The sequence below is a fragment of the Arachis hypogaea genome, chromosome 20 (genome assembly GCF_003086295.3).
Source record: "Arachis hypogaea cultivar Tifrunner chromosome 20, arahy.Tifrunner.gnm2.J5K5, whole genome shotgun sequence".
Lineage (NCBI taxonomy): Eukaryota > Viridiplantae > Streptophyta > Magnoliopsida > Fabales > Fabaceae > Arachis > Arachis hypogaea.
The window spans coordinates 6272605-6288410 of record NC_092055.1 but is presented as its reverse complement, the minus strand read 5'-3'; the positions used below and the strand labels follow the sequence as shown (position 1 = coordinate 6288410).

Here is a 15806-nt window from a genome sequence, read left to right as displayed (position 1 = left end):
ATTAATCAACTGTAAAATACAAATAATTTTTATTTTTTGGTATAAGACAACAAAGTTGCACAAATAAAAAAAAATCATTTAGCTAGAACCTCAAATGCAAATCAACAGCAAAGAACACAACCCATTTTCCAAACTCTCCAATCTCCTTTGTATGGTTGATATAAATAAAAGAGAATGAAGTGATTTTTAAAGAGTAAAATATATAATTTAGTAAACTTTTGGCTAAAAATAAATTATTTTATTATTTATAAATTTTAAAAGAGATGAGAATAAAAAAAATTAGTCTTGCTTTATATAATTCAATACTTTGAAGACTGTATTTTTTTATTTGTAATTTGGTCTCACTTCTAATAATAAATACAAATAAAAAATTTATTACATGCATATTTATATTTTTTAAATTATATTGTGAAATGATAAATTAAATTTTTTATTTATAATATTATTTAAATAGTATATACACATACACGTAAACCGATACTGCCAGTAGCGGTTTACACTCACATACACACGCACGTAAACCGCTGCTGGCAGCAGCGGTTTACACTCACACACTCACACACATAAACCGCGGCTGGTTGTAGCGGTTTATGCACATCTGTAAACCGCTACTGCCAGTAGCGGTTTACATAAAATAGTGAAACAATGCATTTGCGTATTAAATTTGGAAACAATGTATTTGCGTAACATTGGGGTCAAACAATTTAGATGCGTAAATTGCCCTAAAAAAAATAAAAAATATTAGAGAGTCACAAAAATTTAGTATTTTTAGTCATTATTTAATATAATTTTTTAGTTTAAAAATCAACAACATACTTTCATTCATATTGTTAAATATTGACGGATGGCATGAATAAATTGTCGGTATGTTTCGATAAATTTCTCTCAATGAAAGCTACAGAAATAGGCTATGTAGCAACCTTTGCATAACATGACCAAATATAGTAGTGCTAATCTACAAATCCTGTGGTAAATTTAGCTCGTAGCGTGGCTTGGAACTGGTATAAGCAAGTTTGGCAATCTCCTCTGCCTCTAAAGTCATGGAATTGTTCAACAGTGTATCCACCACAAGCTGCAACAGCGATCTGGGTGGACCAACAAAGCACCTGCCATTGAAGATCTCCTTGGACACCTCAAAAGCAGCCTTCAAATCACCTTTGTCACACAGGAATGGAAGAAGGATGTTAAAAGTGTGCCTATCAGGGGCAAACTCAGTGGTTGCTATTTCACTGTACCACTTCTTAGCTTCATCCAAATTATCCTCATTGACAAAACCTCTAATCAGAGCATTGATGCTGAACAAATTAGGCTTCACACCCTCTTCACTCCTCATCTTCTGGTACCACATAACAGCATCACCACTTCTTTTCTCAACACACATTCCCATTAACTTAGCATTGTAGCTCTGAACATCAGGAGCAACATGTTCATCCTCCATTCGTTTCCAAATTTTCTCACCATCCTCAAAACGACCATTTGAATACAATCCATCCAGGAGGGTATTGAAGGTTATCACATCAGGCTTCACACCCTTAAGTTCCATGTCATCAAGCATGGAACTTGCAGAATCAAAAGAACCCATTTCGCAAAAAGCCTTGATGACAGTATTGTAAGTCACCAAATTGGGCTCCACGGAAAGCTGTGTAGGCAAGTGGTTGAAAAGGGTAGGTACCATGTCAAACACGTTGGAATGCAAATAAGAAGCCAAAAGGGCATTAAGAGAGAGCACGGTACGGGGACAGTTCCTTTGAGGCATTTCATCGAACACTTTGTGCGCATTCTGCACCATGCCGGATTTGCCGTAGAGTGTGATAAGGCGGGCAGAGAAACCTTCCTTGGAGATGTCTTTGAAGGTCTTCTGGTGTTCGAGGATGTCCTCGATGGATTGGAACCGCTTAGCGAGAGCGAGGCGGCGAACGGTGCGCTCGTAAATACGGTGTTTGCTTCGGAAACGATCCGATTGGGAAGCTTGCTTGAAGGAATGAACGAGGCGGTCGAGGTCGCGCTCATTGGAGAGATCTCTTAGAAAAGACGTGATGATGGCAGAGGCAGAGGCAGAGGCAGAGGCCGAGGCAGAGGCAGAGGCCGATGATGTCGTGAACATGCGGCGAAGATTGCCATGCAACTGCCACGGCGACATGCTGCTAAGGATAAAGTAAAAGTGTAAAACTCACTCACAGAGACCGGTGTTTGTTCTGTTCTTTTTTTTTGTGTTTTTTATTCTGGTCATTTCTTTCTTTTAAAATTGAGTTTGTTGCCAAGAATTCATTTTTAAACCTATTTTAATTAAAAAATATTATTTTGCAACTCTATTTTTGTTTATATTATTGTTATTATAAAAATACTATTTACATATCAAAATACTAAAATCAACTACGTTATATTTGTGTACAAATATGTGTAGCAACCTCTTAATTGAGTATGGGAAGACTATGTCATTTGAGCTATACCTCATTAGCACAAATATGTGTAGTTTAACTCATTCTTAATATGTATTTTATATTCTAATGTATGTATATTCTATTCTGGTGGCTAATTTTAGTGAACCTCTATGATTTATTATTAATATTGGCACTTATGCCATTCGTACTAAAATATATGTTATCATTCTTCAAAAAAAAAATATATATGTATATCAGCATATGCGCCTTTATGATTTTATGTCAATTTTCAGGGCATGAACGGTGGAAATCTCTAAGAATGTCGAATGAAAAAGTTCTTCAAGATATTATCAGTGGCATTTAGAGCAAATTAAAATAGACATTTACAGTTATTATGGCCTTCAACATTCAGCAGTTTCATTTCCAATATATTGTAAAACAAAAATCATTTCACCTCCTGCATTCCTCTAAATATGTGAAATAGATAAATCCAAAACTAGATCGTTTTCCCTCTAGTGTTGATGTTAAATTTTAGTTAGTAAATCTTCCTGCAGGCATAGTGTCATATTTTGTATGCAGCTGAAATGGAAATCACTGACATAACCGCATAGGCAATAAAGTTTAAGTTTCGTTTAACCTTGGATTGGACCTGTCTGAAAATTAAGCAAAGCTTACAAGAAACGAATTTAGAATTTCTGATTAACATAATTGCAACAACATAGATTCTGTTTGTACTGTTACTAGAATACCAATAATAGAATCAATGCTGTCTGTCTGTTTACAGCTCAAGTTCCGAAGGTGCATTGCTTCAATAACACTGAAGCTATGCACCCTGGAATACGGCGCCAGATTCCAGAATATGTGTCCAACATAGTTGTCTTACACCAAAGAAAAAGGTCTTGTCTCCAATCAATGAATTTTATATTGACTATTTGAACTGGACAAACAAGATAGTGAGTTATTTCTTTCATAGTTTCGAAAACAGAACTGAAAATTTGCATCTAAGAAATAAATTGGCAGCTGAATGACATTATTGACCGCATGATATCCAAGTCAAGTTAGTCTAATTAATAATGACCATGTAAACATCCCCATGGACCATAGTCTTCAACTTGAACTTAAAGCAATGGAGCCTTTTCTATTCAAATTTGGGAGTAAAATTTGGTTTCACCAATCAGCCAATAACAGTCATGTTAGCAGATGCAGATCCACGGAATAATTTTTGTATAGGACCACCTACTATCAAGTAGCCTTTTCTTTCAATGAATAACTTCCTTCTTAAGAATAAAAAGAAAAGGGAAAGGAAAAGGAAAAGGAAGAAAACGTGATGACATGATATGAAACAGCTTGAACATTAGAATTTAGAAATGGTATCTTCTATGATGCCTAGATTTCACTCAGAGAATTCAAACATAAAAGACTGGGTTCCACCTTACTTTATCTTTACCTTTAGCCAAATTAGGCACAACTTCCATAGACACCAAAGAATTTCCCCTTAGAAATAAAGCGGCACACAAAATTGCAGAAAGATTCTTTTTTACAATAGTAAACACCGCCATCAATTTATGAGTATGACATTCATCACAACCCTTGCTGGATCTATGCATATTGCACCATGTAACTCTTTCTAAGGAACAAAATTGAAAATAGAAAAGAAACCAACTTTTCTGAGAAACCAACTCTTTCATCTCTGATCTTGAAATCCAATAATCTTCCTTCCTGCTGTGTATAGTGAAGAACCTGCACCCCACATTGAAATTTGAAATCAACTCAGCACATAGAGAATAACCGAAATGCATCCACCAAATTCAGAAAAGGTCATCAACATTAAGAAAGAGAAAAAGAAAAAGAGAGAGGACCTTGAGATCTACAAACAGGGGGGTCTTCAAAGAGAGAGAGTGAGAGCTGTTTATGAGCAAGACCAATATCAATAAGGATGAGACCAGATGAAGGATCATTGACAATGATATCCTTCACAGGAAGCCATAGAAAAAGCTCTTCTTGAGAGAGACCTTCCAACCCTTTAAGCTGTCCAAAACTGAGGTTAGCACTGACCACAGTCTCAAACAAGACCCTGTTCTCATACTTGGCCAGACATGGACGATCTAACTGCACCTCCAAACGACCCTTCTGGTCCAATTTGTATGACTTCACACTCTCAGGGAATAGCCCTGCAGGTAAGCCATTGCTGCGAAGTAGCTCATGAATTGAAGAATATGAAGCTGTCACAACAACATCAGAAGCAGCAACAGCAAGGAGAACAAGAAGAAGAAGATGAAAGTTGGCTTCAGAAGATGTGTGTGAGATAGACATGTTGAAATAGCACCTATCTTCTGAGTGTGGACATAACACAAACACAAGAAAGGCGTTTTGGTGCTGTGAGGTTTTAAGAGGGTTTTTAAGGTATTTTATTGAAACACTATGATTGGAAGTGGGAGCCAGTTAGGACATTTGACAGAATTTCTAAGTTCTTGGTTGGATTGTATCATGTGAAATCTACAATCTGCCCTTGCGTTACAACCTAGGACATGACTCACAAAATGTGACAAGCAAGGAACCCCTATGTAATGTAGCAAATAGCACAATAAAAAACGTTACCATATAACTAATGAAAATTTAGTAGGTGGTGTGATACTGATGATAGCTTCAAAACTATATGATAAAGAATAAAATAATGATGATTCTGGTTGAAAACAACTTTGCCTTTACGATTTATGATGCTTTTTTTTTTAATTATTTTTAATTTAGGTAGTGATGTGTCTTTGTACGTAAGTTGTATGAATATCTAGCAATTGTGTCTTTTGGCGCTTTGGCCATGATTTGCGCTTGCATTTGGGGCCATGCATGCCTCTCTTTTCCTAATTATTCATGTGTTTTCTTCTTCTCTTCATCTTTTCACCATAGTAATTAAGTAATAGTGTCAACTATTATATTATAATAACCAAAGAAAGCCATGCTCCGTGGAATGTTCGAGACAACAATTATTTTGGTCTTTTGTTAATTTCGTTGATAAAACTTTAAGCAAAGAATACTAATGGTCCATGTTGTTCTTCTTTTACCTATAATTACTAATGGACTATGTTATCCATTATATCACACATTATTATTATTATTGTACATTCCTAAATCATATTCATGCGGCGTGTGGGAAGGAACTGACACACAGGCATTGATCAAAATTTATGGTAGGAGGAAAATTCGCTATGGGGGATTTGTAGGTACGATGATTTTGCCCAGACATTATTACTATTAATTTCTTCCTTCAATTCTGATCACATTTAATAGTTGTTTATGATTTTTGCTTTTTCCTTAGGTTGATTCATCTCATCAAAAACATATATAGTTGCCAGCTTGAATTACTGATATGAAAAACCTGTTGGGAAATTATCTGAGACCACCATTATTCCTTATAATTATGATTCATCTCATTCTGGTGAAACAATGTTTTCAAGGCTGTGAAACAAGTCTCTTTTTCTCCTTTTACAAGAACATCTTTCATAGAATGAGACCAACTCTTCCAACGCCATAATGCCATGAGATTTTCATAATCTCGTAACAATTATCTATGTAGAGTTTTGACAAACAGAAGAAAAGGGAGATATTTTCAACAGACATCTTAACCGGCATTGGCTTGTACATAATGAAAGCATGAAATTTTCTTTATTTTCAAAATGTTTCACTGCAAATTTTCACAATTATTAAAATTACAGAGAGACAGTACACAATACACATACAGAATACAATATTATTTGTTTACACCTTCAACTTATATATATTTCGTTACATATCTCAACAAATTGTTTTGTTGTGTCACCATGATGATCCATCAGTATATTCACTTTGCCTGTAGTGTGCTTGAGTTGGATAATGCCTTTCATATGAATGCACAAGTTCTCCTCCTCCTCCTACATGACCATAGCCACTCCCTTCTTCTTCCCCTCTGCCACCATATGGATATGGATTCCCAAAGAGATAATCTGCAGTCCCTTTCCAAATATTCTCCTGGCAATAATAGTTTCCTCTATGAGGAGCTGCTTCACAACGATGTTCTCTCTTCATACGTGACAAACAAGGCCAATACCCAAACAAAGTCTCACAGAGATCCATAGCTTCCAAGCCATATCCACTAGGAGGATACTGTGCTGGCACTTTCTTCTCATACTCATCACCCTTTTCCCCACTGTATCCATTCCCATAACCAGACCCAGAATAGTTATTTCTATCATCTTCATCATCACTTTCACTTTCCTCACTGGTATCATAGTCTTTATCTTCAATTACCTCTTCTTGATCTTTGCTACTATCTTGTGACTGAGGCATTTCTTGAGTCACTTCACGTTCAGCTTCTTTCTGGGGAATGATTGCTTTCTCATCAATTGCCTCATCAACAGTAGGCAATGGTAATGGTACTATTGGCCCAGCAGGAACAGCATCAGCGGGTGGAGCAATTGAACTTGATCCGGTGGAAGGAGGGTAGCAGATTTCATCTGAGGGTGGTAGAGGTTTTCCATAGGTCTCAGCAATATCATAACCACCACCATAAGGTGTTGGATCATATTCATCAAATTCAGGGATATTAGATTCCACGGTATTGTATGAGATCACAAGCTGAGTCATTCCATGATTGGGATCATACTCAAATGATTTTGGGTCAGTAAAATTGGTGGCAGAGTATGATATACTAGTTTGGTAACTCTGATAAGGGTAATTTGCAGAAAGATACAAACTTTGATCATACCCATAATATGGTTTATTATATTCATAGCTATTGTAAGAATTAAAGGTTGGAACTTGAGCATAATTATAAGTGGAAGCATAAGAATTGAAATTGTACTCACCATAATCAGAATCAGAATAGGGATAGCTGTAATAGGCCATGCTTTTATCTGAGTTTAGAGACTGTAGATGGAATTCAAGCTTCCTATGTTCTTCTTCAAAACCTTGTATTGTGTGGAGAAGGAAAAAGCTTTTTCCTTGACACTTAAAGTGCTTCACTTTTTTATTAGTATGAAAAAGGAAAAGTGTGTTTCCGTTGATTCTAAGTTATCTTCAGCAACCGCAGAAATCTTATCTATGCTAAAATGTGCACATGCAAGTGTAAAGTGTCAACACTCTCACCAACCCACCAAAACGGGAAGCTAAGGGGGGTGGAATCGTGCCAAAGTTTTATGAGGGATATAAATGAATTTTATGAAGAAGAAACAAATAAAAGAAAAGCATTAAGCATGCAATAGTGCCAAATTATTAATTGTGAATAGTAATACTAGGCCATAACTCATAACGATTTTTTTGAGCATCCCCAATTGAAATAATAAAATATGAAGCAAACATATTTCTAATCATTCACTGCCCGCCATATTTGTAATAAAGTATGTTTACAGCATCATAAAAATGTGTTGAGTAGGACTGTATGATGAGTAAAAATGTGCCGGATGATGTCAAACCAATTCAATCCAGCAAAGAAGTGGCCTTTGGCCCCTCCATTTGTTTCCCTATTGGAAATGAAGACAAAACTTTCAAAGCTGTATGATTTGCGATGTTAATCTTCTTTCAAGATCAAGATAAGGAGTGGTGTGGACAACCAATTAGCCCCAGCGGTGTCTGAGTGTGACATGAGAATAATAATAAATTTACATACGTAGAGGCTATAGGATTTCAGCAAGATCCACGTACTGAATAGTTTCAATATAATATTAATTATTTAACTATTAAAAAATACATTTTAATTCATAGAAGTATTATTATTAGTTATACAACACTATATTAACTGTCTACTCTTTCCCAAGTTTGCTGCTTCAGCTTGAGAAAGATTAGCAAGAGCAAAGAGCCATTCAAATCTAAACAAAGCAAGTTTAATGTGCACCATTCTATAGGCTTGAGAGGAATATCAATTTACTTGCAAAGTGTTCTATTTTGGTCGAGCAACCGAGAAATTTAAGAAATCAATATATAAACTGGTGTGTCTATGCCGTTTGTTTCTGTTAGGAAAATAGAGTTATTAGTTATTACTGCCTTTTGCTTTAGGCATTAACAAAGCTTTGCGCAAGATAAACTGCGGCAAAACTGTGACCAAGGCACCGTAGCAAAATTAAAACATCATTGATCGGCCATTTAATGTCAAGAAGCTAAATATGCACACTAAATAGTACAGTTCCTATTTGTCACTTGCCATGAATCTATAAAAGACTTGTCATAGCACCAAAAACGGGTCGATATAACGAATACCAGATTACAAACAATTACACAAATATACCCAACACCCATCTTACATGTCACCTCATAGTCCAAGAACACATATTCCTCGAGATGGGCTGCGTAACCTGGCAAGACCAATTGTATATATCTCATGAAAATCCAACAAAAGCTTAATGCCTTAATCTTCTAGTTGGTTAAATCAAGTGGCATATGATAAGGAGCTGCTTTCGTTTGGCATTACTCGGCAAAAAAACTGAAAAATTACCTGAAATAATAGTAATATAACAACTGATATCAGAGCTTGCAAGGGTATAATGAATAAAAATGCCTACAAAAAGGATCTTGCAGCAGCTGGCCTAAGACCAATAAAATGAAGTAAGCTGTAAAATTCTGTGATACATGATTTTTTAGATATAACTTGTACACACCAGATTATGGGAAATGAAAAACATGCAGAGAGTAGAACAGAATACTGAATACATTACCTCATGTAGAGGCTGAATCTGAGGCAGCTGCCTCTTGTCTTGGCCTTCTGCGCTCAGGAGGAGGGCCATCTCTCCTTCTCTCATACCTTCTGCTCTCATTCTTTGGTCCGCTACTACGTTTTGGTTGATAGGTGGGATACTTGCAAGGAATGATCTCCCCATTTATGTATTTGTCACCTAAGTTGAAGAACAATAACCAATTAACCACCCAGTTATCAGATTGTCAAGACTCATAGGGTAGAATATAACCACACAACTAATCAGTGTCTAAACTAAAGAATTTAACCTCCATAGTCTTTGTTTTTAACATCTATATACGAGTCTGGCAGCACCCAAAGAACACCAGGCAACCCTACAAGAGGAAAAATCCTAAATTAGACCAAGAAGATCCAAAAATGTTTTACCAAGTAACCACACAAGGCCACAAAGACAACTGCACGAATTATAAAACATTACCCTTGAATTTCTCAGATGTTGCTTCGTCAACAGTGCACTGGAATCCTGTGTAGGTGGTGGTGCTAAAGGCATACATGTTCTTCTTTGCCTCTTCCATGCTGACAATACACAAAGCAAAATTTGCATCAGAAGCAAAACACCAGAAGAACAAAGTTCCTCCCATATCACACACACAATACACCACTACCAATGTACCATAATCCACCAATTAGAGCCTCTTATTCATATTATGAGGTGCACAAGCAAAAGCCACACAATTTATAAGTACCCTACCCTAGACTACAAGAAACAAAGGAAGTATTGAGTGAAATGAAGCTGAACTAGTTAAGTTACAGTTTACAAGGTACAACAACGATTTCAGTAACCAGTGTCAGTGAAGAACAGAATCAACAGAAACTTTAACTAACTATAGCCAAATCTAATACATCAAAGACCCTAGTTCTATTGAAAATAATAAAATTTGAAACAAAATGGGGAAAAGGAAGAACCTTCCAAGGACGGAGGCGAGGGTATTAAGGTAAGTGTCAATCATCTGCTCGCGGGTGGGAGCAGGATCCTTGGGGAACTCCATGACAATGAGCCAGTGGTTGTAGTCGCAACCGGGAAGCATAATGGTCTCTCTTTGTTCGCTGCTGCTACTCCTCTTCGACGAGTATTCTCCATCCAAAGCCCCGAGAATCACGCTCTTCCGCCTCCCAACCACGCTGCCACTACTGGGGACCCTCCTCAAGAACCCAACGTTCTTTACTTGGTTGAAGATTGGAGTTTTAGGGTGGGATGGTAGGGTTAGGGTTTTAGCGGATAGGGAGAACGTGACCGTCGCCATTGCAGGGATTGAAGACACTTCTGTAGTTCAATCGGCAATTGCAATGTAAATATGGTTCTTCAAGATAAGGTCCTTGCTAGAGAACAATTGATATTTTTCTTGATACGGCGTCGTTTTCTTCTTTCTTTCTTCTTTTTTTTTTTTTTTTTTGTCTTGGGCTATCCCAGAAAATCCTACCCGAACCCCACCCCAACCCGCCCGACCCAAAGCCCCTTTCTGATCTTCGATCCTTGCTTGGTCCATCACGCGCTGCTTTAGCTCCAAGCACGGTATCACTGGGTTAGAACATGGGTCCTCTTTTTGGGCTTGGACCTGAATATCGGCCCAAGTTAGATCTCCAGAATGATTTGGGTCGAAAGTAAGGGAAAAAAATGGACCATATATTGGGCTTTCAACTTTTTCAGTTTTTAAGTTCAGCTTTTCCAAAATCTTCAATGAGAAAAGAGCATAATCTCGCGACCAAAAAAAAAAAAAAACTGCATAATCATGAGTTCATGACTCTGAATATATATTAATAAAATAATTATTATATATTTATATATAAATATATATATTTTTCATTTATTTATAATATTTATTTAATATTTTAATATATATTTTATACTAATGATTAATTTTGATGGTTAATTTTAGTATATAGCTGAAATAGTTGAAATAAGGTTTACATCCTAGCTAGACCTATTGGAGTAGAGTTTACATCAAACACTAAAATAAAATGTAAACAATTTGGACAAACTCGACTTATTTTCATACGAGTTTCGTAGTGGAAGTAAGAATAACACGGTTTCTTTTTGTCTCGTCTCATTCATGTTGTCACTTTCAATCTATGAAGGACTTGAATAATATCTGCAAGGCAGGTTTAAGTATCTTACATTCCTATTAGTTTGCCATCCATAAGCATAAGGTTTATATATGTGTAGTTGACCGAACAAGAGGCAAATAAATGAGTCCAAACTTGATGAGACCAAAATAACTTGATTCAACCGGAGATATCCATTCATGACGAGAGTCTTGAGATTAGGTGAAAGTCAAATCAAACTTTAATTATGTTTATAATTAAGCAGTTCAACTGAACTTGGTTATGTAGAGGTTAGAGGCCAATAGCGATTATATATACTTTATAAATACTTAAATAGCAACACATACAAAACAGTCAACGCTGTAGGTTACGTTCTATTAACCCTTTAATAATCAATATAGCGTTACGTTTAAACATTTTGTAGAGTTTGACTTAAAGATGATCCATGAAATTAATTTGAAGGTGTGTGTCTTACGGCACCAGTGAAGCTGGTTCAGCTAATATATATATATAACAACAGCAAGCAAACAAACAAAGAAAACACACCAAACTCTCTTTTATTGTCGTAGAAAATAGTTTATTATTATTATAATACTTTTGTCACAACATATTGAATTGAAGGATTGAACATAATGTTGTTTTTGTTTTAAACAATTTAATTATCGTATCATTTTTCATATTTTTCCGTTCTAAACATTTGATTTCTATGCTGTGAATTTCATATTATCCATGGTTTCTAAATAATAAGCATGACAATGTAAATTCTTTATTTCTTCAGCAATGATGGTAGGCAAGAATTTAAAGAAGTTGATGAATGCGTAAGATCAACACATCGCTCAAATCCATTTCACTACTCTTGCTTTTATTTCAAAGTTCTTTCATCCATTATAGCATAATTGACCCTATTCTAAAAAGTAAAAAGTGAAAAGGTAAAAAATTAAATAGAAAACAAAGTCACCTTTCTCTGATATTGTAATGATCTTATAAACTAATAAAATTGGGCAAAAGCCATTTAAAAAACATTTGAATTTTAGGTTCTTCATAATTTTCGGTAAAATAATGTTTGTTCAATGGATTAATTGTGTGGTGGGAATCATAGATTAGAAAAGAATGGCTTGAGATGGTTCAATCCATACATAAGACAATGGTTCAATGTATTAGTTTGAAAATTTTGAAAAAGAATAAAGAATAAGATTTATTGCGGCAGCTAGTTAGCAATTCATATGCTAAAAACAAAATTTCATTTCATTTCACATTTTTTTAAAACAAAAAGAATAGAGATTATTTTAGATAAGAGGCTGAGACAATTATGAAGTTGGAAGAATTAAACTCTGAGAAATTTATTTAAATGTGGATGTGGGACCAAAATATGTTGAAAAAAAGAATGTTTAATTTTGAATTGATCAACAAGGGTCAATCATCCATGTCAACCCCACCAAAATGAGATTAGTTTGGTGAGGTTTCGTTTTGTCCACAAATCCAATAATTAACAAAAGGACTTGTCTATTCTTTAGAATTTAATTAATATCACCGTGTGGAATGTGAACACATGACCGACTTCCATATCAAACAAGTCAATTCTGATAGTGATTGCTATATGTGAGTGGAAAACAAACCCTAAATTTTGTGTATATATTAAAATTTCACTTTTGAAAAACAAGGGAAATAAAAGTCTCTGTGCATAACCGACAGTTTTTTAAAAAATTAATTTGTTAATACTTTGATTTAGATAATTAACTATATCTCTTTAGCTCTATATGGTTTTTTCCCCGGCCAGAATAAGATTAATCCACATTAATTTAAGTTGACCTAAAAAAATGTAGTAACAAGATTAATGCATGATAAGACTTTTAAGCTCTACGCGTTATGTACGGAATGTATCACTTTCACTCTATATTATGTCCAATTAAATTTGAAAACTATAATACCATCGGAGATGCAGCCAAGTCTAAATTCATAATGATTTTATTTGTTGTAAACTCAAATCCAATCTTTAAAATCAAATGAATGTTGATAACAACATTATTGGAGCTGTATAACTCAAATATGTAAAGTATAATAACTGGTACTAAAAAAGTTAGACTACTCTGAAGATCATATCATATATTCAGATAATGATGATGTCCAGGTTAAATTAAATATGTCTCGAATTTATCAAATCCAATCCTGTCCACCTACTCTCACATTTTTCACGCATACACACGCACAAAAATATATATATAGCTAGTACAAAATGCATTGATCTTGCAAAATTCATGTATATTAAAAACTCCCTTTTATTTGAGCAGTAGTGGCTAGCTACCTAGACAAATTAAATTAAAGTAAGATTATTATTGGATAACTCTCTAGTTTTAGTATTTATTTATTTATTTATTTATTTATTTATTAATTAGTATTAATATTAGTGGGCGGCTCTCTTCTAATAATAAGAACGTTCCGGGTTGACTCCCTAGCCATACCAACAACCCAATGCGCTCACTTTTATTTTTAGGGTAAAGTATACTTTTTATCCCTGAAGTTTGGCAAAAGTTTCAAAAATACCCCTAAGTTTTATTTTGTTTCAATTTTGTCCCAAAAGTTTTCGATTTGCATCAAATATACTCTCGACGGGTAAATTTTCAAAAAATTTAAGACTAATCTAACAATAATGCATGAAAATTATGCTTGATTTGCTTATGTTGAGGGTTGTTCTTATGAAATTATTGTTGAATTAATCTTAAATTTTTTAAAAAATTAGCCGTCAAGGGTATATTTGATGCAAATCGAAAACTTTTAGGACAAAATTGAAACAAAATAAAACTTAGAGATATTTTTGAAATTTTTGTCAAACTTCAGGGACAAAAAATATACTTTACCCTATTTTTATTAATTAATATATCAATCAACAAATTAAAGGTGTTAAACACACGTGCTTACGTAAAACCATTAGTGTAGAGTTTTAAGAATCTTACTAATTCTACTTAATTAGTAGTTTATAGTTTATACCCAGTGGGGACGACAAATTAAAACCGTCTACTACTGTATTCATTTTGGGAATGCATGTCTTGGCTTTCTCTTTTCTTCTCCATGCCATTGTTGTCACTTTTTAATAATTAGTTTCTGCCTTAGCGGTTGGTTATCATGAATTGGCAGTGGATCTTTCATGATATATACAGTGAATACGTGTCTTTTAATTGGTAACAATGCCATCTTCATAGCACGTTATCTGATCCCTTCTAGCTACTAGCTAGTATAATAAGGATGAATTGAAATTTGCTTTTGTTTTTACTAATAAACTCTCTTTCGTGTATCTTCTCAACCTCATTTTGTCACATCCATTCCCCCCTTACCTCATTATTACCTAAGCATGACATCATCGTATATACTCCCAGCAAGAACTACACACTTTTTTAAAGATCAAGATTGTGATTATTCGTGTTAATGGTAAGAAAAAGTAGGAGTAGACAATATATGTTTTATACCAGTATGCAATGGAGTTAATTTGAAAATAAAATTAAATTATAGGTAACTAATTAATTTTATTTTTAATTTAAATTTTAAATCAAATATTAGAGTTATTGTAGATTTTGGAAATAAATAAATTATCTTTCTTTTTCACCTTTTTTTCTCAATACGGTTTGTCAGTATTTTATGTTTTTTTATGGAGTCTCGTCAGTACACTAATGTCACAGTCACCAGCCGCCATCGGAAATCGCTGACACTGTTTCGACTGGCGTCATTGCCGCACAGGCCACCGCCAAGAGAGGACGCGCATATTGTGTGGATCGAACTAACGACACCGCAACAATCCGGATGTCCAGCGTCTCCGTCGCAGCCGGTGTGTGTGCCTTCTTCCCGACACCGTCCTCACCTCCTCTGATGCGCTTTCGCTTTCTCTCATTTCTTCAAGTCTCCGATGATACTACCATGTTCTTCTTCTTTTTCAGATCCAAGCATGATTAGCTTCTTTCATGATTTGAGCCATATGCTTCACAACAGTGCCGTTTTTGTCATGACTAATCCTTTAAAATTATGTTTCACCACAATAATAGTTTTTTCTATTTATTCATCTTCTTCTATTCATCCTAAATTGACCATTAAAATAGAAGAAGAAGATGAATAAATAGAACAAACTATTATTGTGGTGAAACATAATTTTGAAAGACTAGTCATGACAAAAGCGGCACTGTTGTGAAGCATAGGGCTCAAATCATGAAAGAATCTAACCATGCTTGGATCTGAAGAAGAAGAAGAGCATGCTGGTATCATCGGTGAGAAGAAGTTTGAAGGAATGGGAGAAAGCGAAGCCGGTTTGGAAGAGAGGCACGAAAACAGCGGCATCAACGTTAGGCTGAGAGTCGAACGGCGATGTGCATCATGCTGACCGGCGGAGGTGAGGGCGGTGTCGGTAGGAGGATGCGGCGGCCTCGGTATGGCCGGAGAAATTCAGTGACGCTAGATGAGAACTGGAGATGATGACGGTAAGTTTTGGACGTGAATTAGAAATAACCGTATATAATGTGAATGAATTTAAATACTAATCTTAATTTTCAAATTTTAAAATTTAAAATTAAATAATTAATTAATGATCTAATTTTTAATTTTAATTTTATATTTTTTTTTAATTCATTATACACATTATACGCAATTAATATTTATTTCCATACTTTCCCTTAATAAAATAC

The 15806-nt window shown here is 34.9% G+C and overlaps 4 protein-coding genes across 5 annotated transcripts; all 4 read right to left on the bottom strand.

Annotated features, from left to right (window-relative positions):
• Window positions 1-749: 749 nt before the first annotated feature.
• On the bottom strand, window positions 750-2617 carry LOC112783373 (uncharacterized). Its single transcript, XM_025826305.3, has one exon. It carries the CDS (start codon window positions 2138-2140, stop codon window positions 956-958), a length of 1185 nt encoding a protein of 394 aa, XP_025682090.1. The 5' UTR covers window positions 2141-2617; the 3' UTR covers window positions 750-955.
• A 1097-nt stretch (window positions 2618-3714) lies between these two features.
• LOC112783374 (uncharacterized) lies at window positions 3715-5029 on the bottom strand. The gene is made up of 2 exons (XM_025826306.2): window positions 4241-5029; window positions 3715-4121 (listed from the first exon to the last, which is right to left on the bottom strand). The coding sequence occupies exons 1-2, from the start codon at window positions 4692-4694 to the stop codon at window positions 4066-4068; spliced, it is 510 nt and encodes a 169-aa protein (XP_025682091.1). The 5' UTR covers window positions 4695-5029; the 3' UTR covers window positions 3715-4065.
• A 990-nt stretch (window positions 5030-6019) lies between these two features.
• LOC112786877 (uncharacterized) lies at window positions 6020-8270 on the bottom strand. Its single transcript, XM_025830247.2, has one exon. The coding sequence runs from the start codon at window positions 7257-7259 to the stop codon at window positions 6192-6194; it is 1068 nt and encodes a 355-aa protein (XP_025686032.1). The 5' UTR covers window positions 7260-8270; the 3' UTR covers window positions 6020-6191.
• Window positions 8271-8461: 191 nt separating this feature from the next.
• Window positions 8462-10439, bottom strand: LOC112786878 (multiple organellar RNA editing factor 9, chloroplastic). 2 transcript variants are annotated; one of them, XM_025830249.3, is made up of 5 exons: window positions 10006-10439; window positions 9518-9615; window positions 9348-9413; window positions 9062-9238; window positions 8462-8841 (listed from the first exon to the last, which is right to left on the bottom strand). In XM_025830249.3, exons 1-4 carry the CDS (start codon window positions 10341-10343, stop codon window positions 9063-9065), a joined length of 678 nt encoding a protein of 225 aa, XP_025686034.1. In that variant the 5' UTR covers window positions 10344-10439; the 3' UTR covers window positions 8462-8841; window position 9062. The 2 variants fall into 2 exon arrangements, with proteins under 2 accessions (XP_025686034.1, XP_025686035.1); XM_025830250.3 differs by having other exon boundaries at window positions 8462-8701; window positions 10006-10430.
• Window positions 10440-15806: the final 5367 nt, after the last annotated feature.

Bases quoted from the DNA above. Each gene is read 5' to 3' on its own strand.
- LOC112783374 (XM_025826306.2), bottom strand. From the start codon at position 4,694: ATGTCTATCTCACACACATCTTCTGAAGCCAACTTTCATCTTCTTCTT. The intron at 4,122-4,240 runs GTCCTCTCTCTT...TGTGGGGTGCAG, and splicing joins CCCTGTTTGTAGATCTCAAG to GTTCTTCACTATACACAGCA.
- LOC112783373 (XM_025826305.3), bottom strand. From the start codon at position 2,140: ATGTCGCCGTGGCAGTTGCATGGCAATCTTCGCCGCATGTTCACGACA.
- LOC112786878 (XM_025830249.3), bottom strand. From the start codon at position 10,343: ATGGCGACGGTCACGTTCTCCCTATCCGCTAAAACCCTAACCCTACCA. The intron at 9,616-10,005 runs GTTCTTCCTTTT...GTGTATTGTCAG, and splicing joins CTCGCCTCCGTCCTTGGAAG to CATGGAAGAGGCAAAGAAGA. The intron at 9,414-9,517 runs GTAATGTTTTAT...TTCCTCTTGTAG, and splicing joins AACATCTGAGAAATTCAAGG to GGTTGCCTGGTGTTCTTTGG.
- LOC112786877 (XM_025830247.2), bottom strand. From the start codon at position 7,259: ATGGCCTATTACAGCTATCCCTATTCTGATTCTGATTATGGTGAGTAC.